Source organism: Perkinsus marinus (genome assembly GCF_000006405.1).
Source record: "Perkinsus marinus ATCC 50983 genomic scaffold scf_1104296962766, whole genome shotgun sequence".
In the NCBI taxonomy this organism is placed as follows: Eukaryota; Perkinsozoa; order Perkinsida; family Perkinsidae; genus Perkinsus; species Perkinsus marinus.
In genome coordinates this window covers 102,740-128,888 of record NW_003205333.1, presented here as the reverse complement: position 1 = coordinate 128,888, position 26,149 = coordinate 102,740, and the positions used below count along the sequence as shown (strand labels likewise).

At 47.0% G+C, this 26,149-nt stretch overlaps 5 protein-coding genes across 5 annotated transcripts; 2 read left to right on the top strand and 3 right to left on the bottom strand.

The window, feature by feature from the left end:
- Positions 1 to 195: 195 nt before the first annotated feature.
- On the bottom strand, positions 196 to 1,971 carry Pmar_PMAR014594 (phosphoglucomutase, putative; the record flags this gene model as incomplete). The annotated part of the gene is made up of 1 exon (XM_002771514.1): positions 196 to 1,971. One exon carries the CDS (start codon positions 1,969 to 1,971, stop codon positions 196 to 198), a length of 1,776 nt encoding a protein of 591 aa, XP_002771560.1.
- A 2,259-nt stretch (positions 1,972 to 4,230) lies between these two features.
- Positions 4,231 to 6,006, top strand: Pmar_PMAR014593 (phosphoglucomutase, putative; the record flags this gene model as incomplete). Its single annotated transcript, XM_002771513.1, has 1 exon — positions 4,231 to 6,006. The coding sequence occupies one exon, from the start codon at positions 4,231 to 4,233 to the stop codon at positions 6,004 to 6,006; it is 1,776 nt and encodes a 591-aa protein (XP_002771559.1).
- A 1,708-nt stretch (positions 6,007 to 7,714) lies between these two features.
- On the top strand, positions 7,715 to 9,490 carry Pmar_PMAR014592 (Phosphoglucomutase-2, putative; the record flags this gene model as incomplete). Its single annotated transcript, XM_002771512.1, has 1 exon — positions 7,715 to 9,490. The coding sequence occupies one exon, from the start codon at positions 7,715 to 7,717 to the stop codon at positions 9,488 to 9,490; it is 1,776 nt and encodes a 591-aa protein (XP_002771558.1).
- A 1,267-nt stretch (positions 9,491 to 10,757) lies between these two features.
- On the bottom strand, positions 10,758 to 20,478 carry Pmar_PMAR014591 (conserved hypothetical protein; the record flags this gene model as incomplete). The annotated part of the gene is made up of 53 exons (XM_002771511.1): positions 10,758 to 10,988; positions 11,039 to 11,139; positions 11,180 to 11,748; positions 11,794 to 11,867; positions 11,916 to 12,093; positions 12,139 to 12,242; positions 12,474 to 12,560; positions 12,608 to 12,703; positions 12,757 to 12,990; positions 13,039 to 13,127; positions 13,178 to 13,341; positions 13,425 to 13,493; positions 13,540 to 13,665; positions 13,713 to 13,835; positions 14,014 to 14,142; positions 14,187 to 14,318; positions 14,365 to 14,438; positions 14,482 to 14,604; positions 14,651 to 14,704; positions 14,747 to 14,845; positions 14,894 to 14,970; positions 15,023 to 15,123; positions 15,170 to 15,279; positions 15,330 to 15,474; positions 15,526 to 15,611; positions 15,656 to 15,757; positions 15,802 to 15,890; positions 15,946 to 16,036; positions 16,086 to 16,166; positions 16,216 to 16,347; positions 16,546 to 16,652; positions 16,707 to 16,797; positions 17,045 to 17,102; positions 17,151 to 17,261; positions 17,307 to 17,602; positions 17,646 to 17,765; positions 17,821 to 17,897; positions 17,986 to 18,055; positions 18,104 to 18,197; positions 18,247 to 18,287; positions 18,338 to 18,407; positions 18,451 to 18,532; positions 18,577 to 18,708; positions 18,806 to 18,950; positions 18,997 to 19,082; positions 19,126 to 19,223; positions 19,280 to 19,458; positions 19,505 to 19,628; positions 19,676 to 19,791; positions 19,841 to 19,919; positions 19,963 to 20,054; positions 20,298 to 20,379; positions 20,429 to 20,478. 53 exons carry the CDS (start codon positions 20,476 to 20,478, stop codon positions 10,758 to 10,760), a joined length of 6,270 nt encoding a protein of 2,089 aa, XP_002771557.1.
- A 2,679-nt stretch (positions 20,479 to 23,157) lies between these two features.
- Pmar_PMAR014590 (AN1-type zinc finger protein 2B, putative) lies at positions 23,158 to 25,216 on the bottom strand. Its single transcript, XM_002771510.1, has 6 exons — positions 25,114 to 25,216; positions 24,952 to 25,066; positions 24,417 to 24,521; positions 24,270 to 24,373; positions 23,557 to 23,699; positions 23,158 to 23,453 (listed from the first exon to the last, which is right to left on the bottom strand). The coding sequence occupies exons 1-6, from the start codon at positions 25,206 to 25,208 to the stop codon at positions 23,368 to 23,370; spliced, it is 648 nt and encodes a 215-aa protein (XP_002771556.1). The 5' UTR covers positions 25,209 to 25,216; the 3' UTR covers positions 23,158 to 23,367.
- Between the last annotated feature and the right edge of the window lie 933 nt (positions 25,217 to 26,149).

The window sequence follows — 26,149 nt, the reverse complement described above, 5'->3', positions numbered from 1 at the left end:
AGCGAGACCGCACTAACCGAAGAAACTACTAAAAGCAACACCGATGATTCTCAGAAAAATTCTACGATACAATGTATCGCATATTAAGTTCGGATCCAGAAAAAGAATGGATCCTGATGAATGGTCCTATGACGAAACACCGCTTGATCGTAGCCCAGAGTTCTCTGGAATCAGAACGATGAATCAACAATTGCCTTATCGAGAACCCAAATTGTACTTCTTGGGTTGGAGGAAGTAGTCGATGACATTTCTAACGACGACTTCGAGCTTCTCCTGAGCCTTCTCCATACTCTCCTTATCGTTAGCCTCACAGTAGTACTTCACCTTGGGTTCAGTACCAGATCCACGGATAGTAACAGTAGCTTGATCATCGAAGTAGAGAGTAATCATCTGAGCATCCGGTGTCATAGGTAATGTAGACTTCTTATCCTTCCTCCTTGAATCATAACCAAGAGTAACATCACGAACATCAGCTATCTTAGATGACCCGAGCTCGGTCTTGTAGTTACCCTCATTACGGAACTCATCAAACATCTGTTTCATAACCTTAGGATCATCACAGATGAAGTAACCGTTGTGTTGTGCGAAGAAACCAACCATCTTACGGAGTTCATTTAGTCGTTCAAGAAGAGTGATGCCTTTCTCCTTACGCCAAAAGTTAGCCATCTCACACCAGACACTGCAGGCACTGATACCATCCTTATCTGGGACACTCATCGTGAGGGCACTTCCTAGTGCCTCCTCATAAGCCGTACAGTGTACCAAATTGGAGTGTTCAGCGGTCATCTCCAACGACTTGTTAGCCATCCATTTGAAACCTGTTAGAGTATCCTCATACACTCCACCGTAGTAATCAGATAACGCCTTCAGCATCTTAGACGATACCGTGGAATTGATGACCAGACAATTCTTCGGGTCGACACCACGACGATGAGCCATCAACAGTTGCCAATCTCCAAAGATGGTACCAAGCTCATCACCAGTGAATTGATGCCATGAACCGTCCTTCTGCTTTTCGCAAGAAGTGAAGCGATCAGCATCAGGATCATTTGCCAATACATAATCGGCATCCTCATCAATTGCTTGTTGCTTGCTCATGTCGAGTGCACCCTTCTCTTCGGGGTTGGGGAAGGCGACAGTGGAGAACTCAGGATCAGGGTGAGCCTGCGCTTCCACGATCGACACACACTTCTTGGGGAAGCCAAACTTGTCCATCAAACCGGTAGCGAATGGAAGACCAACACCTTGCATAGCCGTGTAGACGAACTGTAAGTTGCAGTCCTTGTTGAGGTCAGGAAATCGGCACAGCTCGTGATACATTTGATCGATGTAGGTGTACAAGGCGTCATTGTAAGGATCGATGGTCTTGGACTTGTCCTTTAATAAACAGGTATCCAAATCCAACAACTCCAAAGCATCTTTCCATGGAACCAAATTCTCAGCAATCTTAGCCTCGATCTCGGCATCAACTGGAGGGATAATTTGAGCACCGTTATCGCCGTATACTTTGAAACCATTGTACTGCTTCGGGTTGTGGGAGGCTGTCATCTGACCACCAGCTAGAGCATGGAAATGAACAATCAAGAATGGATTGGAAGGAGTAACACTGGTCTTGTCGATGAGGTAGACTTTAGCACCTTTCGTGATGAAGACAGCCGAGGCAACATGAGCGAATTGACGAGAATTATGACGTCCATCATAACCAAAGACGACACCTCTCTGGGAGAGAACATCTTCACCAAACCTCTCGATCAATTGCATACATAGTCCTTGAGCAGCTTGCATCACAGTCAAACAATTGATACGGTTGAAGCCAGCTCCCATCTCGCCACGAAGACCAGCGGTACCAAATTCCATACGATGATTAGGATTGAGGCGATCTTCTATCTCCTCAGGAGTAAGCTCTTGGGCTTCCTTACGGGTGTTCTTATCGAAATCGAGAGAAAGCCAATTCTTAACTGCGCTTGACATAATAGACAGAAACTAAAAACTTAACTGAAAGGGAAATCATTGTCAATGCTAGTTCACCCACCCCAACTGAGTTACATGTATACAACTGATGATAACACTCATAGTGAACACTTGGCTATTTCTAGCACTTAAGCGTGGAGCAATGGTCCCATTAAAGTCGACTTGCGTCGACACAAACCTTGTCCCAACTCGTATTGTAGTGCAGTCAACTATAGGGCCAATGAGAACTTGGATGGACTTCCACTCAGTGGTCGAATTGCAGCTGTGATGTTCGAGGCGATTCAGACTCGGGAGTGACGAGCATTCGTGCTCCCAGCTTGAGTGGTACTGTCTGACAACAATCAGGGAGAACAAGCTAGATGGCCTCAATCCGTCAAACAAAACAGAACTATCGTAGACTTACGGCTCTAGGCATTCGCTAGCACTGAGGTTACCGAGTTTCATCGTGAGTGCATTCAAACTGTAAAAAATAGAGAAAATGCATTGCACTAAAATTGCGAAGCTCACTGGTTTGTACATCGTTGGGGATGAGCGGCTCCTGGATCATTGATAATGATTTCCAATATGCTACCATCGAGTTCCGTTCTAACAACAATATACGCGCTATGCTTACCAGGCCCGCTTAGGCTCCTATCGAAAAAGCCCCGAATAGTACAGGTGCAACATGGGCAGGATGAATAACCAAAGTTATCGACTTGGGTTTCATGATCCCTCAATGATGCAGTGAAGTGTCACTATGTTACAGCTACACCCTAGGTGACACTGTGGTGCAAGTAGGTGTCACGGTAGTGCGATGAGTCGGTGTCATTGTTAGGCACTGTTGTTCATCGCTACATACAACTACAGCTCGAGTCGGGCTGTCACGCCGAGTCTTAGTTGGTCAAACCTCCGTCAGCTACGATGTTCTTCCGCAACGTCATGATTGCCTTACTATCCTCAATCGATGTATCCGATGCCAGTTCGCCCTGTGAACCCGAAACTTGTATGGCCATCATCTTCACTGGCGGGTATCTGTGACTTCCGTACTGGCAGAAATCGGGTTGGTCCAGTTGGTTTTGGGTTCGGGACCAGTAAGAGATACCGGTTTTGATGACACCAAGCATCTACTCCGTAAGCGACCGAGGCGTTGCCAGCTTCGCACTGTTCTCTCCCTGGATTGACCATCTCGTCCAGGATTCATCTCTATCTATTTTCTTGTTTTTTATCCCCATGACCTCGAGAGTCTGATACTCTACAGTGTAGAGTCTACACCTTTTAAACATCTTCTTCGTTTTTGGAAGTTCCAAAAACGAACTAGGTGGAAAATCCAAATTGGAATCATCAATTTCGTCGGAACGCGCGAAGTTGAAGGTACGAATCCGAAACGAGAAGATCATATTCATAATTAGAACTTTCAACTTCGTCATAGAACATTCAAGTTCGTCCGAAGTCGATAGGAAGTACAAGTTCGTGTTAATAGAACTTTCAATTTCGACTTTCGGACCTTCGAATTCGTCATAGAACTTTCAATTTCGTCGAGTACCCCTTCAGACCTTCAATTTCGTCCTTTTTAGACAAATCGACTTCGTTGTCCGGAACTTCAGTTCCGTGTTAACGGGGCAACTATGGCAGTACTCTCATGATGAGGCTCGTGTTTTGCTAACCTACAGTGTGTTCGATTTGGATGGTCCGAAACCGAAAAAGTGCATAACTTATCAAATTCGCATTATTTTACATAGGGAATGTTTTGTGAGAGTGTATCTTTTTCAGATAGCTGATCGGATAACTGGAGTGGAATTGGCGCCTCACATTCGGAGATGTGAGCTTAGTGAGGATCCAGACATTCGAGTGAGGTGATTCGAGCTCATATTCTAACCAGCTAATGCTTAACGACTCCATCATACGTAGTCATCTTGACTTTCTGGCCTTTTCAAGCGTTCTTGATGCACTGCGGTCGCTTACCTCGTGCCAACAGACAAATAAAGGCGGTGGCTGTCGGTGAGCGTGTCTCACCTTTCGCCAGAAATAGGCTATCATACACAATTGATACATACATTTACTCTGATGGACGGTTCTCGCCAGCTTCATGACAACGCAAGTTGGGACAAGATGTGTGTCGACGCAATTTCCACTGGAATGGGACAAGTTTATCCTCGCTTAAGTGCTAGTAAAAGCCGAGCCTTCATTATGGGTGTTGTAGTCAGTGGGGTTTATGTAGTCGAATCCGAGTGAGACTGACAATGGTTGTCCTCTCAGTTAAGTTTTTAGTTTCTGTCTATTATGTCAAGCGCAGTTGAGAATTGGCTTTCTCTCGATTTCGATAAGAACACCCGTAAGGAAGCCCAAGAGCTTACTCCTGAGGAGATCGAAGATCGCCTCAATCCTAATCATCGTATGGAATTTGGTACCGCTGGTCTTCGTGGCGAGATGGGAGCTGGCTTCAACCGTATCAATTGTTTGACTGTGATGCAAGCTGCTCAGGGACTCTGTATGCAATTGATCGAGAGGTTTGGTGAAGATGTTCTCTCCCAGAGAGGTGTCGTCTTTGGTTATGATGGACGTCATAATTCTCGTCAATTCGCTCATGTTGCCTCGGCTGTCTTCATCACGAAAGGTGCTAAAGTCTACCTCATCGACAAGACCAGTGTTACTCCTTCCAATCCATTCTTGATTGTTCATTTCCATGCTCTAGCTGGTGGTCAGATGACAGCCTCTCACAACCCGAAGCAGTACAATGGTTTCAAAGTATACGGCGATAACGGTGCTCAAATTATCCCTCCAGTTGATGCCGAGATCGAGGCTAAGATTGCTGAGAATTTGGTTCCATGGAAAGATGCTTTGGAGTTGTTGGATTTGGATACCTGTTTATTAAAGGACAAGTCCAAGACCATCGATCCTTACAATGATGCCTTGTACACCTACATCGATCAAATGTATCACGAGCTATGCCGATTCCCTTACCTCAACAAGGACTGCAACTTACAGTTCGTCTACACGGCTATGCAAGGTGTTGGTCTTCCATTCGCTACTGGTTTGATGGACAAGTTTGGCTTCCCCAAGAAGTGTGTGTCGATCGTGGAAGCGCAGGCTCACCCTGATCCTGAGTTCTCCACTGTCGCCTTCCCCAACCCCGAAGAGAAGGGTGCACTCGACATGAGCAAGCAACAAGCAATTGATGAGGATGCCGATTATGTATTGGCAAATGATCCTGATGCTGATCGTTTTACTTCTTGCGAAAAGCAGAAGGACGGTTCATGGCATCAATTCACTGGTGATGAGCTTGGTACCATCTTTGGAGATTGGCAACTGTTGATGGCTCATCGTCGTGGTGTCGACCCGAAGAATTGTCTGGTCATCAATTCCACGGTATCGTCTAAGATGCTGAAGGCGTTATCTGATTACTACGGTGGAGTGTATGAGGATACTCTAACAGGTTTCAAATGGATGGCTAACAAGTCATTGGAGATGACCGCTGAACACTCCAATTTGGTACACTGTACGGCTTATGAGGAGGCACTAGGAAGTGCCCTCACGATGAGTGTCCCTGATAAGGATGGTATCAGTGCTTGCAGTGTCTGGTGTGAGATGGCTAACTATTGGCGTAAAGAGAAAGGTATCACTCTTCTTGAGCGACTAAATGAACTCCGTAAGATGGTTGGTTTCTTCGCCCAACACAACGGTTACTTCATCTGTGATGATCCTAAGGTTATGAAACAGATGTTTGATGAGTTCCGTAATGAGGGTAAGTACAAGACCGAGCTCGGGTCATCTAAGATAGCTGATGTTCGTGATGTTACTCTTGGTTATGATTCAAGGAGGAAGGATAAGAAGTCTACATTACCTATGACACCGGATGCTCAGATGATTACTCTCTACTTCGATGATCAAGCTACTGTTACTATCCGTGGATCTGGTACTGAACCCAAGGTAAAGTACTACTGTGAGGCTAACGATAAGGAGAGTATGGAGAAGGCTCAGGAGAAGCTCGAAGTCGTCGTTAAAAATGTCATCGACTACTTCCTCCAACCCAAAAAGTACAATTTGGGTTCTCGGTAAGGCAATTGTTGATTCATCGTTCTGATTCCAGAGAACTCTGGGCTACGATCAGACGGTGTTTCGTCATAGGACCATTCGTCAGGATCCATTCTTCCTCTGGATCCGAACTTAATATGCGATACATTGTATCATAGAATTTTTCTGAGAATCATCGGTGTTGTTTTCAATAGTTATTCGTTACCGCGGTCTCTCTTAAGAGCACTAACGACCTACATCGAACTTAGACCTCGTTGAGACCTCAGTGAGTTTCTGAGATCCGGGCTCGATGGGCAGTCCGATTGCATGGCAGAGCCCAGATGAGGTGCTCTGAATGTGAAAACGGTTTTTTTATTCGGGTCTTCTCCCCAGGGAGAACTCTTCCAGGAAAATGGAGCAGGTATATCGCACTGAGGCTTCAACTCAACTCATTCGCGGGGTTTGCCATTGATGAGGAACAGGTTGAGTCTTGCGGTGGGCCATCAAGCTCGATTTGAAGATGAACTAGAGCTCAACACAATGCAATAGAGGATACATTCACCCTGAATCATTATGATCTAATCATAACAATGAGCTAGTGGGTACATCACTGCACATTTTATGTTAATTCTCGTAACGAACAGTGGAATGCGGGGCTGTGATTAGATCAGAGTAGGATGCAATATGGTGGAGACTTCGGGACCAACTTCGACCGACTCGGCTAGAAAAAAAGGACGCTTTTCTCAAAGTTGGGATGACATTATCAAGGGGGATCTAACTCGAAACTGGCCTAAAGCGCCTCATACCGAATCCGCGCCGGACTAGCCGCTGTATAGGCCGTTGGTCAAAGACCTTCCTCCGCCTTCTTCCGGCGCCTCTTCCTCTCTTAGTCAACCTCAACCATTGTAGGGGGTATTATGCATTAGGATGGTAGGTGGACACGTATTCTTGCTGATAAGAACGCTGCCGAGCTTATACACAGTGGTAGCTTTGCGGAGTAGAGGTCTTCGTCCCGATTTCGTCGAGTCGACTATCTTCGTAACTCTTATCATGTGTTAGGAGTTGAACATGCGATACTTCCATTTTCAACCCCCCATTCAGCTTCGCACGTCACCACTACTGCTGTAGTTGGATGTCGAGGCCTGCAATTCGGCTGGTTGAGGCTGTTGATAAGAGTTTCATTCGCAGCTTCATAGTCTACCATATCAGATGTGTATAAGTCTGTCCCCACCAAGGAAGAACGAAAGCACGCTCAAGTGAGCGAATCACGTTACACACTCTACATAGGGCATATTCTTGAGAGCGAGTCGAATGGCCGAAGTGGAGTTAGAGGTGCGAGCATAGTAAAGACCTAGACACTCCGGTGAGATGATCCGAGCTCGCATTCCAACCAACCAACACACAACGGCACTGCGGTCGGTTTGCCCGCGCCAACATCTGTTTAGAATCTGTGGCTGTCGGTGAGTGTGTGTTTTCTCCCATCGAGAATGGACTATAATAGTACACGATCGATTCAAATGTATACTTCAGAGGATGGTTCCTTTCAACCCCAATACAACAGGAGTTGGGACAAGACTTGTGTTGACGCAGTGTCGACTGAAATGGGACAAGTTGCTCCTCGCTCAAGTGCTAGTAAAAGCCAAGCATTCATTAAGGGTGTTGTAGTCAGTGGGGTTTATGTAGTCGGATCCGAGTGAGTCAATGGTACCGACAATGGTTGTCTTCTCAGTTAAGTTTTTAGTTTCTGTCTATTATGTCAAGCGCAGTTGAGAATTGGCTTTCTCTCGATTTCGATAAGAACACCCGTAAGGAAGCCCAAGAGCTTACTCCTGAGGAGATCGAAGATCGCCTCAATCCTAATCATCGTATGGAATTTGGTACCGCTGGTCTTCGTGGCGAGATGGGAGCTGGCTTCAACCGTATCAATTGTTTGACTGTGATGCAAGCTGCTCAAGGACTATGTATGCAATTGATCGAGAGGTTTGGTGGAGATGTTCTCTCCCAGAGAGGTGTCGTCTTTGGTTATGATGGACGTCATAATTCTCGTCAATTCGCTCATGTTGCCTCGGCTGTCTTCATCACGAAAGGTGCTAAAGTCTACCTCATCGACAAGACCAGTGTTACTCCTTCCAATCCATTCTTGATTGTTCATTTCCATGCTCTAGCTGGTGGTCAGATGACAGCCTCCCACAACCCGAAGCAGTACAATGGTTTCAAAGTATACGGCGATAACGGTGCTCAAATTATCCCTCCAGTTGATGCCGAGATCGAGGCTAAGATTGCTGAGAATTTGGTCCCATGGAAAGATGCTTTGGAGTTGTTGGATTTGGATACCTGTTTATTAAAGGACAAGTCCAAGACCATCGATCCTTACAATGATGCCTTGTACACCTACATCGATCAGATGTATCACGAGCTGTGCCGATTCCCTGACCTCAACAAGGACTGCAACTTACAGTTCGTCTACACGGCTATGCAAGGTGTCGGTCTTCCATTCGCTACCGGTTTGATGGACAAGTTTGGCTTCCCCAAGAAGTGTGTGTCGATCGTGGAAGCGCAGGCTCACCCTGATCCTGAGTTCTCCACTGTCGCCTTCCCCAACCCCGAAGAGAAGGGTGCACTCGACATGAGCAAGCAACAAGCAATTGATGAGGATGCCGATTATGTATTGGCAAATGATCCCGATGCTGATCGTTTTACTTCTTGCGAAAAGCAGAAGGACGGTTCATGGCATCAATTCACTGGTGATGAGCTTGGTACCGTCTTTGGAGATTGGCAACTGTTGATGGCTCATCGTCGTGGTGTCGACCCGAAGAATTGTCTGGTCATCAATTCCACGGTATCGTCTAAGATGCTGAAGGCGTTATCTGATTACTACGGTGGAGTGTATGAGGATACTCTAACAGGTTTCAAATGGATGGCTAACAAGTCATTGGAGATGACCGCTGAACACTCCAATTTGGTACACTGTACGGCTTATGAGGAGGCACTAGGAAGTGCCCTCACGATGAGTGTCCCTGATAAGGATGGTATCAGTGCTTGCAGTGTCTGGTGTGAGATGGCTAACTATTGGCGTAAGGAGAAAGGTATCACTCTTCTTGAACGACTAAATGAACTCCGTAAGATGGTCGGTTTCTTCGCCCAACACAACGGTTACTTCATCTGTGATGATCCTAAGGTTATGAAACAGATGTTTGATGAGTTCCGTAATGAGGGTAACTACAAGACCGAGCTCGGGTCATCTAAGATAGCTGATGTTCGTGATGTTACTCTTGGTTATGATTCAAGGAGGAAGGATAAGAAGTCTACCTTACCTATGACACCGGATGCTCAGATGATTACTCTCTACTTCGATGATCAAGCTACTGTTACTATCCGTGGATCTGGTACTGAACCCAAGGTGAAGTACTACTGTGAGGCTAACGATAAGGAGAGTATGGAGAAGGCTCAGGAGAAGCTCGAAGTCGTCGTTAAAAATGTCATCGACTACTTCCTCCAACCCAAGAAGTACAATTTGGGTTCTCGATAAGGCAATTGTTGATTCATCGTTCTGATTCCAGAGAACTCTGGGCTACGATCAGACGGTGTTTCGTCATAGGACCATTCATCAGGATCCATTCTTCTTCTGGATCCGAACTTAATATGCGATACATTGTATCGTGGAATATTTCTGAGAATCATCGGTGTTGTTTTGAATAGTTATTCGCTTAGGGTGGGGTGGTAGAATGATGCGATGTGGAAGCTTCAATGAAATGTCATGGGATAAAAACGGCTGAACGAGGATGCTTCCAGCGATTTAGGTGGGACATGGTACATAATTTGGCTCAAGGCGACAGTTATTCCTAGATAGTTTCCATCTGAAATTTACTGACGAAATTAACCAGAGGGTAAGGATAGTTTGAGGTGATCTATGAGTTCTTTCGACTTACTATAAGTGTTCAAGGATCACCATTGAGACGAACAGTGGTTATACTAGCTCGAACGATCTACCATTTGTGAACTGTTATCACTCAACATAGGTGGTCAAGTACAACTTACTATGTGCACACCTGCTACATGAGATCTCCACAACTTAGCCCTAGGGTGCTGATCGTACCGTCAGCAAAGTACCACTATCGGCTGGTTCAGCACACTCTCTCGCTGAGTCAATGTCGCCACCGAAGTCTGTCATTGTGAGGTCCTCAGCAGTAGATTCGTCACTTCTCTTAGGGCCTTTGAGATTCACCTTATAACCGCCACCCAGGACGCCCAGGGCGTCAGTCAAATCTGGGTTTTCTTGTTCTGTCGTAGACGGTGGCGAAGTGCTGTAGGTGAGAACATGTTGGTGTAAATCATCCAAGACTCCAACTCCCAACACCAGAGGCTCAATGACACCTCGAACGTAATGCTCTTGTAGCGGTCTGGTATGCTTGAAAGAGGACAGCGTGGATTTATCCGAAAACTTCAGTCCGAGGGCGTGCTGCACCAGTATATCCCTCGTGAGGCGACCAGAGCCGTACAATCTGGAGGTGTGAGCTCAGCTTAGTTGACCGAGAACAGTCACCCACATTATTTTCCGGGCTACTTCAGCGATTTCTTCAGCTGACTGCCGATACGCTGTTCGGATGCCCAATTGCTGCTCTCGCCTACCCGGCCACTTGACGCCTGAAGGAGTAGAGGAGCTGTTGGGAGGGAGAGAGGGAGGACGTTTACTGAGGATTCCATTGAGGAAATTCACGAAATCATTCACGAGGCGTCTGCCATCTAAGCCCCAGTCAGATGGTAGCGGCGAGAGGTCCCAAGCAGAATCCTGAGATTCAAACAGGATGAAAGGCGAGCAGCAACATTATGCTGACATTCATGTGAATAAGTTGGGCATGTTGATATTGTAGAAGGTTGAACTTCAACCAATTGATGAGCTCTTCCGCGAAGTCTCCCATATCTCCTCCATCAGCTGTGCCTGTAGAGCTGCCAGAGTCCGATTCGGTCCGGCCCGCCATCACCGCGGCAGCAGCAGCCGCCTTGGCCTGCAACTGAGCAACATCAACCTGAAGAATACCTCAGTGTGAATATCATTCAATGAAGTGTGAACTATGACTTGGAGTGAAGCGAGGCATTGAGTAGAGCGGAAACTGCCAACGGTCTGCGCCTCCCGAGAGGTCGATTCGTGCCGGATTTGTGTGTGTTTATCTTCACGACCTGAGTCCATCCTCACCAGCCAGGTGCGCCCTCATCCCACCTGCAGTATGAGAATCCTCTGATGCCTCGCTATGTTCGCCTGGCAAATGATGCGCTCCTTCATGGCCCGCTTGGGCCGTAGCCGCAGCAGCTTCCGTCGTGGTAACCACGGTCGCATGGGGAGCCGGAGCCATGACCGTAGCAGCTTCCATTGTGGTGATCGGCATGCTCGTGGAAGCGTCCTCATCCACGGTCCTGTAAGGGGCCCCGGCCATGGTCGTATGAGGAGCCCCGATCATGGCCGTATGAGGAGCCCCGACCATGGTCGTATGAGGAGCCCCGATCATGATCGTATGAGGAGCCCCAGCCATGGTCGTATGAGGAGCCCCGGCCATGATTGTATCAGCAGCTAAGGTCATCGCCGTATCAGGGGCCCCGGTCATAGCCATATAAGGAACCTCAGTTTGGCTCGCTGCATCGATCTGTTCGACGGATTGGGTTTGTGAACGGCGTTTATGGTCGCTTTTCCTTTTCTCCTTCCCTGCTGGATTAACAGAGGCCCTGCTGCTCATCGATTGGAATCTTGCCTTCATAGTGGGGACATCGATTGCAGCAGGGTCATGAGCAGCGCTGACAATATACCTCCAATCCTCACAAGGCAAACCAGGGTCCTACCTCAGTGTAGTCGACTGCTGTTGAGCTAAAATCGTGGTAGCTTTCTTAGTCCTGGCAATAGCATCAGCGCGCATCTAAACGACCGAAGCTGCTCATGTACGAATGGGGAATGGCGAGCTCACTTGATCAGCCCAGCCCCCTTGTTGCTGGTGCTCATCCTGATTGGCAAGCTCATCCGCACCAGAAGTGCCCACCCGTCCAGAACCCGTACGAACATAGGAGGCCAACTCGTGTTGTTGCCCCTGTTGTGCGGTCGTGGACTGACTAATGTACGATGGATCGTCTCCGGATTCACTGGGCCTGGAGATGGTAGTGTAGGGAATGGCTGACAGTCACAAGACTTACTGTGCCCCAGGCATTCTCGATGGCAATAGCAAGCTCTCCATATATGCTGTATTCCTCTGTCTTCTACCCACCTCCAACTTCTCCATATGTGGTCCCTTCGGGGCCTAAAGCCATGATGGCCCTCCCAGAGTGAGCTCCAACAGGTATGCTGGAAAATCAGTCACTTGAACTTCCAACATTCTTCGACCAGTTTCCAATGTAAATGTCATTACACTCTTATCAGACCCTGGGGAACGTTACTCCACAAAGCTCGATGATTCGCCACACCTCAACCACGTATCAGATGCACAGCTTTCTACTATGGATTAGCTCTCCTTCAATCGTATGCGACTCACCTTGCCATCAGAGCGAGCTCCTCCCTCTTGTGTCTGAGGACTACGACTGTCTCCAGCCGGGATTCCCACATCGGCATCAACAGCATCCTGGCAATGACCATACCTCATGAGGGACTCGTTGTAGCAGCACCCACCGGCATGCTTCCTTGTGGGCGACTGACCATTCGCTTCTCATCACGATCAGGAGCTGGCCTATCAGTAACCTCGCCCACAGCTGATTCACTCTCGGCCTGCTGGAAATATCAATGATAATCAGTCAACAACGGAGTACCGCAGCTCCTACAGCTTGGACGAACCTCCTTGTTCGCCAATTCCCTCTACTCCTCGATCTACCCCCGGCATCCTCACCAGCCTCCTCAGCTCGGGCCCCTTCCTGTCCCCTGTGTTGCGATGCTGGGGCCTCCTCGGGTGCTGGCATAGGGCGAGTAGAGGAGTTCGGCGCCGGTACACTTCTATGGGTCTCTGGACTCCCTTCAATTTCACGCCTCGTCTCCATCCTACGACTGTCGGCGTGTGCCTAATCGCCCAATCTCAGGTGAATCCATAACAACAGTCGTCTTCTCACTCGTGCCTGGTCCTCCTGAGCTCCACGACTCGGCAGTGATACTCCTTGCTGCTTCGAAGATGAACTCAGAGGTCTCCTCTCGGCTGGATCTGATCACAATGAGATACCCCCATCACGAATCAACTTTCCTTGAACTCACCTGCTGCTGAGATCGACTGACCAGGCCCTGTACCTCCTGATCCCCTCACTGGAGGTGGTTGTGGCCGCAGAGACGATTGAGTGCGGTCCTCTTCCTCTTCACCACTTGAGCCTGTTCCTGCTATCTTCACATTTCTTCGTACGTGAGTCAATGCTGGTACGGGCCTGAACGCAGCCTCGAGCTAACACATCTAGACGCGGCAAGCCAGAGGAGACCAGGAGGACCCTTCAGAATGATCCACCGTTACCTCCTCCCCTTTGATTCCGGTAACCTCCGCTGTTGACCTTGGCCTTCTAGATCCTCGTCAGGTAGGATCCTGAATAGCATCATACCACTCACTTAACAAATGAGGACTTCACTACTTTTGGAAAGAGGTCTTTCTCGATGTAACAGGGAGAGACGATTGGCCATGTGAGGCATGTCCAGATGCCGGCTGCCTCCTCCCTCGTCCCTTCTTCAACGACTCCCCCTTGCCTTCTGTTCGTGGCCTACGATAGGACATATCCTACTGGACGGTCAACGAGCTGATGCCCACTCTATTTCATCGTCAGGCTCGTTTATTTGGCGAACCATCTTCTCCATCCTCTCCTCCCACTCCTCTGTGCCTTTGGACTCTACTGATATCGCCGCTCCGGTTCCCATCTGGACTGGTCGTGGCCTACACACCCAGATGCACAGTTGTGGTGATGATGCTCCTGTGCACTCAGCTCTGGCTATCGCCTTTCACATCTTAACGAGAACTATTGCTTTAATGCTGTTATGCTAATACGACGAATCCCTCCAGTAAAGTGCACGGTTACCAAGGATTGTCAACAGCAGTCAATAATGATACCCACCATTCTTGTTCAATCCTGGGCTCCTTGAATTGCTCAGCCGTCTCCCACCTTTCCCTCGAGGGCATGGAGGTCGTGGCCGTAATGAGTGGCGGTCTTCGGAGACTATCCGAACCTTCGCTGGAGTCGTCCCTGATGAGTGCCAGTGCTGGCTGACAGCTATGATGAGTGTTTACCCTCTTAAGGCCTCTTGCTGTAGCCTCTCGAACTCCATCAGCATCTTAGAGTCCCGCCGCTGGTCACCGCTCCCACGACGCTTTCCCGCATCAACAGACTTCCTCTGTTGCTCTCGAGCTCCTGCGTCCTCCCTGATCATCATCTTTGGAGACGGCTTTACTCCCAAATAGTTCTCACCAGAATGCATGCTTCGGTCCAGACTTGAGTCCTCGCATTAGCTTGGTGACTCTTCTCACTGCGGCGTCTGTGACCTACGACCAGCACTGATCAAACCCTTCCTAGAAAGGCCCCTACCAGTGGGGCATCACGTTTAGACGTATGTGCCATGGCTCGGTCGTAAGGGTCCTCCTCTTCTTCCGAAGATGAGTCACTTGAGGAGGCCGAGGACGAGGAGGAGGATGCTGTGAAGGCTAGCCTCTGCCAGAGTACAGAAAATTCCAAGGCCCGCCTGAGACTGCCTTACCCCGATCTTCTCTCCGTATTTTGCTACCCGGTCTTGTTCGAGTACAGTAAGCACCTAAGCTGAGGATAATGCCTCTACCTCCCGGCATGCACTCACCTCAGCCTTGAGCTCCTCGTGCCACCTTTTGTTATCATCATCATCACCGATCTCGCTCCCAGTAGCAGCAGCAAGAGCAGCGTCAATGCCAGCGATGACCTGTCCACCAACCATAGAGCAACATGACCTAGCAGCACGTGAGCATACGGCCTGGTCCTCTTCAAGGGTAGCAGCAAAGTCAAAGTCGGCCCAGCCGTAATCATCTTCGGTCTTGAGCGCCTTTCCTGTCATATCGCGACTATTATTCGATATCTCACATGCTCTCCTCCTCGTCACCTATTTTTCTAATAGAATGCCTTTTATTGGCCAGCTGAGTGGCCTCTTTCTCCACCTCATCCGACAGCTCTATCATACGCTTCCTCGCCATAACAGCACGCCTGATAATAGACTCACATCAGCTACCCTCGGGGGATGGGGACTCACTCAGCGACTATAAGAGAGAACTCCTCATCGGCCTGCATGGCTTCCACCACTGCCTTTTTCGCTGCCTGCTCTTGTTCCTCATCTGTGCCTTGGAGTCCCCGCCCACCGGCCTGTCGAGTCATGGCGACCGTCCCTCCATTAGAGCGCAATGACTTCCTACTCGTGAGCGAAGTTCCAAATCGTAAGCATTCTTATAAATCAAACGAGAGTCGTTGGCGTTAATCCAAGCCTCTCTGATCTTCCTCAGCTCGTAGTCTTTCAGTTCGATATCAAACCTCATGCCCTCCATCTTCACCTCGAGTGACCTACGAAAACACCCTCGCGGAGGGGACATAGCCAACCATGAGGGGACTTACTTCTGTTGGTCCTTTAAGAACTGCACTTCCATACTGTCCATCCTCTTCACCGCATGCTGCCGCGACTCAATTCTCTCGTGCGCATCCTGGTAGCATTCCAGTTCCAACGGAACTCAACACGAGTGATTACTCCTTGAGCCCTCATCGTTGTCTGCCAAGTGATTGCTCTCGCCTGCACATAGTCCGTAAGCCGACCGTATTTGCTACCGAAGTCAGCACGGTTGAAGAACACCTTCGCAGAAAATCAACCGCACTGCAGTTGCTCGGGAGTCTTACATCCTTCTCCTCCTCTTCCTCTCCCTCAGATGAGCTCGGCTCTGACATCGTCTGCAGATTACTTCTCATCCGACCGTCGTTGCGAGGCACTGACCAAACGTGAGTGGCAATGCTTCTTAGGGTGGAGTCCTCATAGAACCTTACTTTTCCTCAATCGACCCGTTCGTGTCCTGTTGAATCTCGACTCAGCCAGGTTCTTGTCCATAACCTCCTCCAGCTCTCGAGCGCCATGAATCTTATACACGATTATAAAGGGTTCACTGTAGGACGACACCCTCACGTACTGAATGAGTCCTTATCTGTGATCGCCATACGATACCTCTCTCTCGCTTCAACCTGGCATTGTAAGACGTAGCACTCTGAACCTGAACAGCAGTCGCAGAGTAATTAGACCTGACGATAATAGGCACCGACCTCAAGTTCTTGGAACTTCTTCATCCAGCGGGCCTCGGTGCTCCTCTTGATCTTATCCTCCAATCTAGAGCTTATCCGTGCTGCTACCTCGGATACATTCAGACCGGAAGTAAAGATGTCCTGTAATTGGAACTGAAGAGGGAGACAATGTGGGATTATATGCAAATGGTCGACTTAGAATGTAATTTAGGTAAATTTGTAGTCAAGTCGTGTGTGAAATTTCATATACTGTAACTGGTGAGGAAATTCATATATTCGAAAACTGAATTACGTAAGTCAGCTGAGAGTAAGGATTAGCCGTTTCCGCTCCCGACGAGGGTTGGGGCTCACCTCGTCCACGATTTCAGGCAGGCCCAGCAAGGAACACATATTCCTCAATAACTCTATCTGCTGGCCGACCGGGTGCCGCACACCAGACGCTGGTTCATCAACAGCACCTAGATTATACATTCTGAGATGTCAGCAGTATCGACAGAATGAAGAGGACCGACTCGTATGAGCTCTCATCAATGCTTTCTCTCTGCCCATCACTTTCATCTTAGGCTTGGCTTGCTCATGGGCTTGTCGAAGCTGCGTCCGGGTCTGAATGCAATAACACTGAGTAATAACAAAAGAACAGCAACGACAACAACAACAGCTACAACCACAACAACCACAAAAACAACAACAACAACTACAACAACAACAACAACTACTACAACAACGACTACAACAACAACTACGACAACAACAACAACAACAACTACAACAACTACAACAACTACAACAACTACAACTACAACAACAGCAACAACAACAAGAACAATAACTACAAGAAGAAGAAGCCTACGTGTTTCAGTGAGTTTGCCAGCTCTTTCCGTTCGCTCTTCAACTCACCTAACCGTTGCCTGAGACCATCCCCATCCCCTTCTTGAAACCATAGCCACATTGCTTACTCTTGAGAGCCCATCTTATCGTGAAGCCTCTGAATCTCGTTCTCCTGGTAACTAATCCTCCTATCTCGCTCAGCTAGCATAGTCTTCCTCCTCGCCGAGTCAATTGCATACCTAATTACGTCCGATTCACGATCAGAATCCACCCGAGGCGGCCACCTAGAGCGTTCCTGCTCATGTATTTCCTCCGCTCGAGCCTTCTCAGCAGCAGCCTCGGCCTTTTTCTTTTTCTGCTCGGCTTCAGCTCGACTCTGTTCCTTTTCCTTCATCTGATACTTCAGCATGTTCAGTTGCTCTGTACGCGCCTCAAGCTCAGCCTGATCAGCATAGTCGGGGAGGAGTAGCTCCCCCGATGGCGATACCTCCACTTTGACGAGTCTAGCCGCCGCCTCATCCCTTCCGGTCACCGCCTCGTCTTGTGTCTTGCCTTGTTCTGCCAGTCGTCGTTGTAGCACCTGACTCACACCTCATACACTGTAAGGATTCCTCGATGTTCACCTGGTTGGCAGTAGTGAGCACTGAGACTTCCTGTTTTAGCTCATCAGCCTTGGTGAAGCTCATAGGCTTCGGCTTCACACCAGTAGCCGTCGCACATGCCTCATCCTCCATATCGATCTCCTGCGAAATGGACAATATCATACACTTGGAATTTCAGCACAGGTCCTCTGATCACCTCAAGGAGTGACTTGAACTCATCTGCGCATTCGGCGAGTATCCTTTCTACTATGGCGAAGTTGGAATTGGGATCATCTGAGACCGACTTGAATACTGCGGCTCGAAGTGAGACCCCTCATCAACAACCGTAAGAAGGGGCAGCTTCGTGTGAACTCTGGCTTACGTTTATGCTGGCTCATCCGGCTGCTTGTCCGACGATTGCGGTTCCCTCCAGTTACCGAGATGCTTCGACGCTAAGTTGGGAAAGTTACGGTATGCGACTTTCCCGAATAACCGCTTACCGAGCTCGCTGGAATGAGGGCTTTGCTATTTTTCTCTACTAAGGCGATTCCCTGCATGAGCCTCGTTTTTGACTGAGCCACGAGATCAGCATATCTGCGGCTATGAATTCAACAACACGAAGTTGGCCATCAACTTCAACTACAGTCTGGATTGACGTTTGAGCTTCTGGAAAGCTGCTTGGACCTGCACATGCTTACTGATGAAGGGGAAATGCCCGGAGACAGCCCACTTACGTTATTGAGCTCACTGCGGCTAACAGCGACGAGCTCCTCATCTTGCGTACTCATACTTTCCACTAACGTTCTGAAGGAGAAATCATAGCTTTCATTTATTCATTTCATGTTACTCTGGAGCTGCCGCGGGGTTCACAGAAGCCGCATTGCCGTTATCTTTGGAATCACCAAGCATGCCCTGGAGGGAGATAACACCTGGTAGAAGATAATGCCAAGATAACTACTAATATTGACTTCACCTCTAGTGAGACCACCAGCATTGCCTCCGCCCTGGCCTCCCCCCAGCTGCTCGATTTGCGTCTCTAGATGCTTTATTTTCATATTCAGTATATCGTTCTTGTCACTGAGCTCCTCAGCCCTGGTTCGGTATGCTGATATAAAGAGCGGCTATAGGGAAGTCTCAATGACGAAGTCCATTCATCACTATGTTCGAGAATGAGGATAACACGGCATGCACGGTGAACTTACTGCGGTTTTCCAAGAGAAGTGTTTTCACTTTCATTTCAAAGCGGCCCCTCTCAACACCGAAAAGGGCCTTCATCTCCTCTTCCTTCTGTCGTAGCTGTTGCCTAATCTCCTCTTCCATGTAGATATCCCCCACGAAAATATTCACCTATAGCGAAATCGCTTCACCCTTGGGTGCTCAGACCAAAACGTACGTCAGTATCCGATTTGGAAACTTTGCTGATCAGATCCTCTACTTCTCGCGTGCTTTTTAATAGTCTTTGAGCACTGGTGCTTGAACCTGAACATTCGCATTGTCACCAGCTCGAGTATTCAGCATTTACTCTCTCTAAAGCGCAAATGGTCCTCAACTTCAATAACGAGGCCTTTCAGCTTAGACCGCATCAGATGCATATCTCGCTGATACGACATCCGGAGGTGCCTACCGTAAATCGGCCAATTTCTGTCACCGTCACAACCAACATTGTAGATGCTCACCGAAAGCTAAGGGCCTGATTCGTTAGTCGCCATAGTGCATCTTCCAGCTTGCCCTGTAGTGTTTCGTGACTCCGTACACATGTGTCTAACTGAACCGATAGCAGTCTGGACTTGAACACTTCTGTTTCCAGGTTGGTGCCAGCAGGTGGAAGAGTGTCAAAGGCCCTGTCAATGATAACCTATAGGAGGAACCATCGCAGAGATCTTGCGTACTATCCGGTTTACCTTGGAGTAGTCTTCTAGTCTCCCCAGCATCGAAGCAAGGGCAGCCCTGATACTCTTCACAACAGCTTGCTCTACCTCTGGATTATCACCCAGGTTGTTCAGAGCAGTACTGTATACTGTGTACCTTGGTCAACTACACCTGCTGTCGGCGCTATGTAGGGATCGCCTCACTTGAGTAGTCGATTGAGCTCGTCCTTACAAAGCGCTGACAGATCTGTAAAGTGCTGCTTCAAGTCACCATGAAACATTCTGTCGGCCGGCAGGCCCGGGCCATAGCGGTCAAGCATCTGGAAACGACTCCATCCCCAGTTTTCCAGAGTTCGGGGAAGCACCCACCAGGTCCGTTTCAATCGTCTCTTTAGCAGCCACCTTCTCCTTAGTAGCCGTCCACATCCTCTCAGTGGGGTCCACCGGGCTGAGGAAGAACCTTTTCTCTTTGCTGACCAATTCAACCCTACGGTGCTAACGGTGGTGGCGGTAAAGGCAGTCGGAACTTCTCATCAGTATAACGAATTTCGATGCCAGCACTGCGACTTGCCATTCTTGCTACCTACAAACCGAGGAGGCCACTGCCGTATTGAAAAAGAAGAGGTTGGATGAGGGGAACTATGCAAGAAAGTAGAAATTGGGCTTACCGTAGCAGAAATTTATCACGAAAAATTACGAAATTTATGAGAAATTCATACAAAATTTCCTACTCACACGACCACTAGTGTTCTTCATATCACGGATGAAACTTTCATTCCTCCCGAATAAGCGTCTTTCAATAGCGCATACATCCCGGGGGTCTCACTTGGCACTTGCCGTCATCTAGCTCTCTTATGCTCTTCTCTGTCGGGCCTTGTATCGAATACGCTGCGTGTTTCATAGCCATACTGAGAGCCACGACAATGATATGATACTGTGGGCAGTCCCACGACGTACTTCCTCGCAGCAGTGCTGCTAGCGTACACTGCAGCCTCCACGTTGAACATTCTTGGGGTAGGAGGCCTAGGAGTGATAGTCACAGGCCGTGGAGGTCTTCGCTCTGTAGAGAGCCTTCGGGCTTGCTGTCGTTGAGTTATTCTTTTATCCGTACCCATTATCGAAATTCTTCATAACATAACGGAACTATCAATCAGGGTATGGCAGTTGCAACTAGGGCTTTTCTTTCTTTTGTCTTCTCTATCCTATTTTCAACACCAACAACAACAACAACAGCAGCAGCAGCAGCAACCCTCTCCTTTATCTTCACATGAGATCAGCGCACTTGACCACAGCCACACCGCATCGATAGCTCTATCCTATTGACAACTCAATACAGTGACGAAGATAACATCCACATCAGGCAAGGGGCACATGGAAGGTGAGTACTGATAACAACCAAAAGAAGCTAAGTGCAAGAGCTTCTACTATCATATCATATTTGCTTGCTGTGGCCCACGCCGACGCGAACACGTAAGGCCTGCCGGTTTTTCACCAGTCGTCGGCGCCACTTATCGGCGAACATTCTGATAGAAACAATGCTTGAGGACTTCCTCCCAGGTGGGCATGCGTGCTACGACTCACTCTAGAAGATCTTCGCCACAGCCACAGTCAACACAGATAAGCATTGAGAAAAACAAAATTATAGTTATGCCAATTAACGCGAGCTGAAAAAATCACCAAGTCGTCGCGAACGTAGTTCACTGTCATCCCACCAGAACAGCAGCCAAAGGGTAAGGGGAATCCTCGAGTGCTTTGTGATGGTGTAGGCGTGCTTCACAGGAAAGGACGGAACAATGTGAACGATACAGTAGTGCTGAATCAAAGCTAGCAAATCGAACACATCAGAATGATATGGCATCAAGCGAGGAATTTACACTAAGTTGACGATAGTGAAGAGAATGTGAGAGAATTTCGTTGACCGTGTGCAAATTTTCAAAATCTAGTGAAGGAACTCCTGAGCTCAGCTGAGGGAAGCACATATATATTCCAACACTTTTCATACATTCTAGAAAGTACTGCAACATAAAGGGACGTAACTCTACTAGGGGCGCTCCCATGACCCTAATATCAACTATGAAAACTTTGCCACATTTTATCACACCATCGTGAACTGTATATACACTGTTTCGAACGTTCTTATTATCATTAATAAATTATCGCCTATATTGTATTATAGATATCTTTAGATTTTAATTATACCACAATATGGGATGAACAAGACGTGAGCAAGTGGGCTTACCATAAGCCATTCTATGGTCCTTATCAGGACTATGTGAATGATAACAAGACTCCACAGCAAGCGAACACTTCTCCTTTAGAGCTGCCATTTCTTCGTCATCACAACTACTCCCAACGTGAGACGATAAGTCTAGTGGTGCTCGGGGTTCTAAGAAGGAGGAGAAAGGAACTACGCATAAGCCAGTGATAGTCGTCGTACCAGAAATTGACGAAGTTCCATGGCAAACACCAAAGATACCGCAATAGTCAGCGAGGCACACTGCATCTGACAACACTATGGAGTGGAAGTAAGGAACTTAATCCTGGGCAAACTTTCGAAAAATTGAAGTCAGCGTAAAAATACACTACATGCTATAAAAGCCTGAGATCAGCTATTTCCCCCAGAACAGGTATTAGAAAAAAATGGAGTTTTTCAATGTGGAGAAAATGTCATATTTCGCAACTTATACCACTCGGAAGATCTATGAATTCCCAATGTATTCAATTCCCATATTTACATTCTAAATCAATGTAGGAAAATATGCATGTGGTCAACTGCATGTGTTGGTGACAATTTTGAAAATTCTTGTGAACGCTTCCACCCAAATTTCTATGCAAACTTTCGTAAGTGAGGAAACTCCTGAGATCGGCTGAAGAAAGCTAACATATATTCCAACACCGTTGCACATACGAGAGTAAGGATATTCACTTGGTGCATATGGTGAGTATACCCTATGAACAACTGCTACAAATATTTCAAACAAGTTCGACATTTTTCCAGACCGGACCACACGCGAATGAATTCACCTTCGTTCGCTATCTCCATATGCTTTGATTCCATATGTAAATCCAAGTAATGTTCGCTTTTGAAGGCTTTACCACACACACTACACTGCCACGTTGCAGAACCTATCAGCAACCTAATATACGCCCTTCTATACACAACAGCATACTTCTCTTAGGTCTATTCCAAACTTTAGCCTCTTCGTGAGCACTCCAAATGTCATTGCCCACGGAGAGCATGCATGTTGGCAGTGCCGGTGGGAGACTCGGCAACACGTCCCGGTCGAGAACCTTTCGTACCGTCCGACCTAACAACACCACCACCACGAGTTGGAAAAGGAGTGGTATGAGAATTCTTCACTATTTTCCTGATCAACTTCCCTACTCACTTATTCCTCTATTGCACCGATGTTGGAAAGTATTCGAGTAGCCTCTACGGTGAGGCATAGAACATCAACAAAAAAGGCAACTGCAGCCTGATCTCAGATCCAGTAATGAACTTTCACTCGTTTTTTCTGAAGTGCGGTAATACGCTGTGACAAATGCGATATTCGCGGTGATACACAGTAGTCGTGAAATATATTTTTCACTAGTGTTTTCCATATCACTAGGGTGAAACTCCAATTTATTGACAACACGAACACTTCACGTGTTTTCCAAGACGATAATAATGCTTCCGGATGGACAACAGCAACTTCAACTGTAGTATCAACACTCACGTCGAAGGCGTTTTACCTGTAGAGTGTGAGGGACGGCAAAGTAACGAGTATTTGGTAGTAAATTTTGCAGAAGTAAATACAGAAATTATCTAAAACTGTGCTACTTGTAACAACAGCAACACAAATGGTATTTTACTCCTCCGTGATGGTAACGACGATTTTCATCTCGGTACTTGCTCATTGTACAGCGCAGTTCTGTCGTCCCACTGGTGTATACCCGCATGCAACGCAAGTCGTAACATCACCATTGTTAATCAAGGAACCTAGGAAGAGGCAACAGCATACAACAAAGTGAGATTCAGACTGATCAACAGCCAGAAACCTGACATATTCTGTATCTATGTCGGTCAACCTCAAGATACTCACATTTCCGACAGCGCCACTGATCAGCTCTATTTCCATGACCACCAGCAACCTTCGTAGAGTTACCACCCACTACTGGACTTTTCTTCACGGCCTTACCAGAAGGCCCCCGATACGATGCTCTACTGAGCCCTCGTGTTTTCCACCTGACTCACAGAGGCAGCGTTGAAATATATGTTCGCTTTCCTCAGCTGAGCCCAGAAATTTCTTCACTAATCATAAAAGTGCGCAAAAATCGATGAAAATTTCCCCAAATTTCCTCAGAATTTCCACATTGTCACCAAAACACATAGAAAACCATATACATATTTTTCCAAACTGGAGAAATGAGTGAATAAATGCAATCACAGAGAAAATCATAATTCTGTACGTAGAACTTTTGTTCTTGTAAATACGAAGTGTACAATGGAGTTTCACCCGTAATGTGAAAAACATATTTCACGACTACTGCATAGTGAGAAAATCGGGTTTTTCACAGAGTTTTATGCCACTTCACGTTAAACGGGCGAAACTCCACTGATACAGAAAATTAAATTTTTCGAAGAAATTAATCTTGTTACAGAAATATTTTATAAAAATTTTCTTTTACTTCCTCCTCATAGAATAATTCACAATTAAAACTACACTATAGATATATGTATGTATGAATATTATATAAAATCATTGGAAAAAAAACTAAGTTAGAAAAACACACGTAGAGTCGTAAATGGTATTACTCTTTGCAAGGGTGAACGTCCTCATATCGGTGCTTCAGACACACTTTAACATGGCATTCAGGACACTGGTAAGAGTTGACTTCCGTCAAACGTTCTCGACAACCCTACGAACAGGGTATGTCCACCAACATGCATAAGTGTTAGTACCTCTACAGGGCATTTCTGCAGTCGCGGCTTGCTGTAGTCTTCCGGCTTACACGCTGATGAATTTGAATGCCGCTCGAACGCAGCGTTTTCCGTCTCGCCAGGCAACTGAAAAAAATTACCCAAATCCAAGAAAACGTGTACAACATAAAATTCCTCGGAAGAATTACAGCGATTACAGTGTGTGTTAATTTGATATGCAAATGTTACGAATTAGCATTAGTTATTAGAATTGATTTGAAGTATATCGCATAAACAATGTAAGCATTGCTATCTACATAGGATTTTCATATTGTCATCACCAACACACACAGCTGACCATATGCATATTTTCTCCCAGTACTAAAACCTAGTCATGTCCCTCTCAAGTCGCGTAAGAACCGATGATCATCGTCATAATCCAACTATAGCAACACTGATAGTTTATATCACATACTTCCACAGAAGGCGTCTCTCACCCTCCAAAAAATTTAAAAATTTATTCATCACAAGTAGTGAGGAAAATATATATTTTTCATCGCAAAATAAATATACTCACCAAGTGCACTGAAGACCTGCACAGTGGACAGATGATAACTTGTTGTTTATTATACGAGGCTGAATCGAGATAGGGACAGTTGTGTGCCTCGTACGTTCTATGGTCAAGGCAAAACCTGAGATAATACCAAGTCCATACCACTCCTCGAGTAGATCGTATTACTCTTTATGACATCGATCGCATTCAAAGGGGAGGAAATCCTGTTGGTGACAGTACGGCTCCGCACAGTGAGCTCCGAGATCTGCAAAATCTGTCATGTTAAAGTGAAGATACAAACTAACTATCAACGATTATTCACGGGTAAAAACACAACAAATGTGGAATTAGAGTAACTATACCGATAAATTGTGATAGAAACGCTCCGAATAATGTAACACGACGATTTACACAGTAAAGAAAATCATCACTCATACCTCCTCTTTAACTGACAGCGCACCTGATAAGATTGGAAAATATCCGAAAATTTTTGAAAATTCTCCTTAGTGTTTTTTTCACAATTCTACCCGAATTCACATACATAAACTCCTAAAATGAGCGATAAAACTTCCGAGCCGAGGATAACGAACATATACTCCTACACCAAAATTTCAGATGTTTCCGCAAGCCAACATTCATGTCATGTACGCTGTATATATTCTCATCATTCCATAAGACCATTCCTGTGTCGTCGCGGTGAAGTTTAATCTAGGTTTCTATATTCGCTCTATCCTCTCTGTTGCGTATCGCGTAATACTTCCAATCTCAGCCTCCGAATGCCCATGATGATGATGATGCTTCTTAGCCGTAATAGGACTGCGTCCCTCTGATGACGACACGTCACTAGGTGGCGTATGGGACTTCGGCGTTCCACCGATACTCGTATCTATTACTGTTGAACCTGTAAGCCGCGATGAAGTAAACAGCATTTCCCTTCCGCACCAACCTGGTGATGATTTCTTCTTGCCAGACCCCTTCAGCATCTTGCTAGACCAGCTTCTAAATGACTTCGGTATCGTCCGAGCTAAACGGCATTCAATGTAACAACAACAAAAGGTCAAATTCGGCGACAGGCCACACTACCTCCGGACAAAGAATGGTCCTTGCTATGCTGATCGACTGCTTCTGTCTCCTCAAGTCGATGCGGAGGGCACAACGGTAATGACGAAATACCCTCATCTGGATCACATCCATATCATACAGCTCATGAGAGCGCTACTAC

Coding starts and splice junctions, on each gene's coding strand:
- Pmar_PMAR014590 (XM_002771510.1), bottom strand. CDS start 25,208: ATGACAGATTTTGCAGATCTCGGAGCTCACTGTGCGGAGCCGTACTGT. Junction 24,522..24,951: donor GCAGGTCTTCAGTGCACTTG/GTGAGTATATTT, acceptor AATTTTTTTCAG/TTGCCTGGCGAGACGGAAAA. Junction 23,700..24,269: donor GACGTTCACCCTTGCAAAGA/GTAATACCATTT, acceptor TCTGTGAGTCAG/GTGGAAAACACGAGGGCTCA.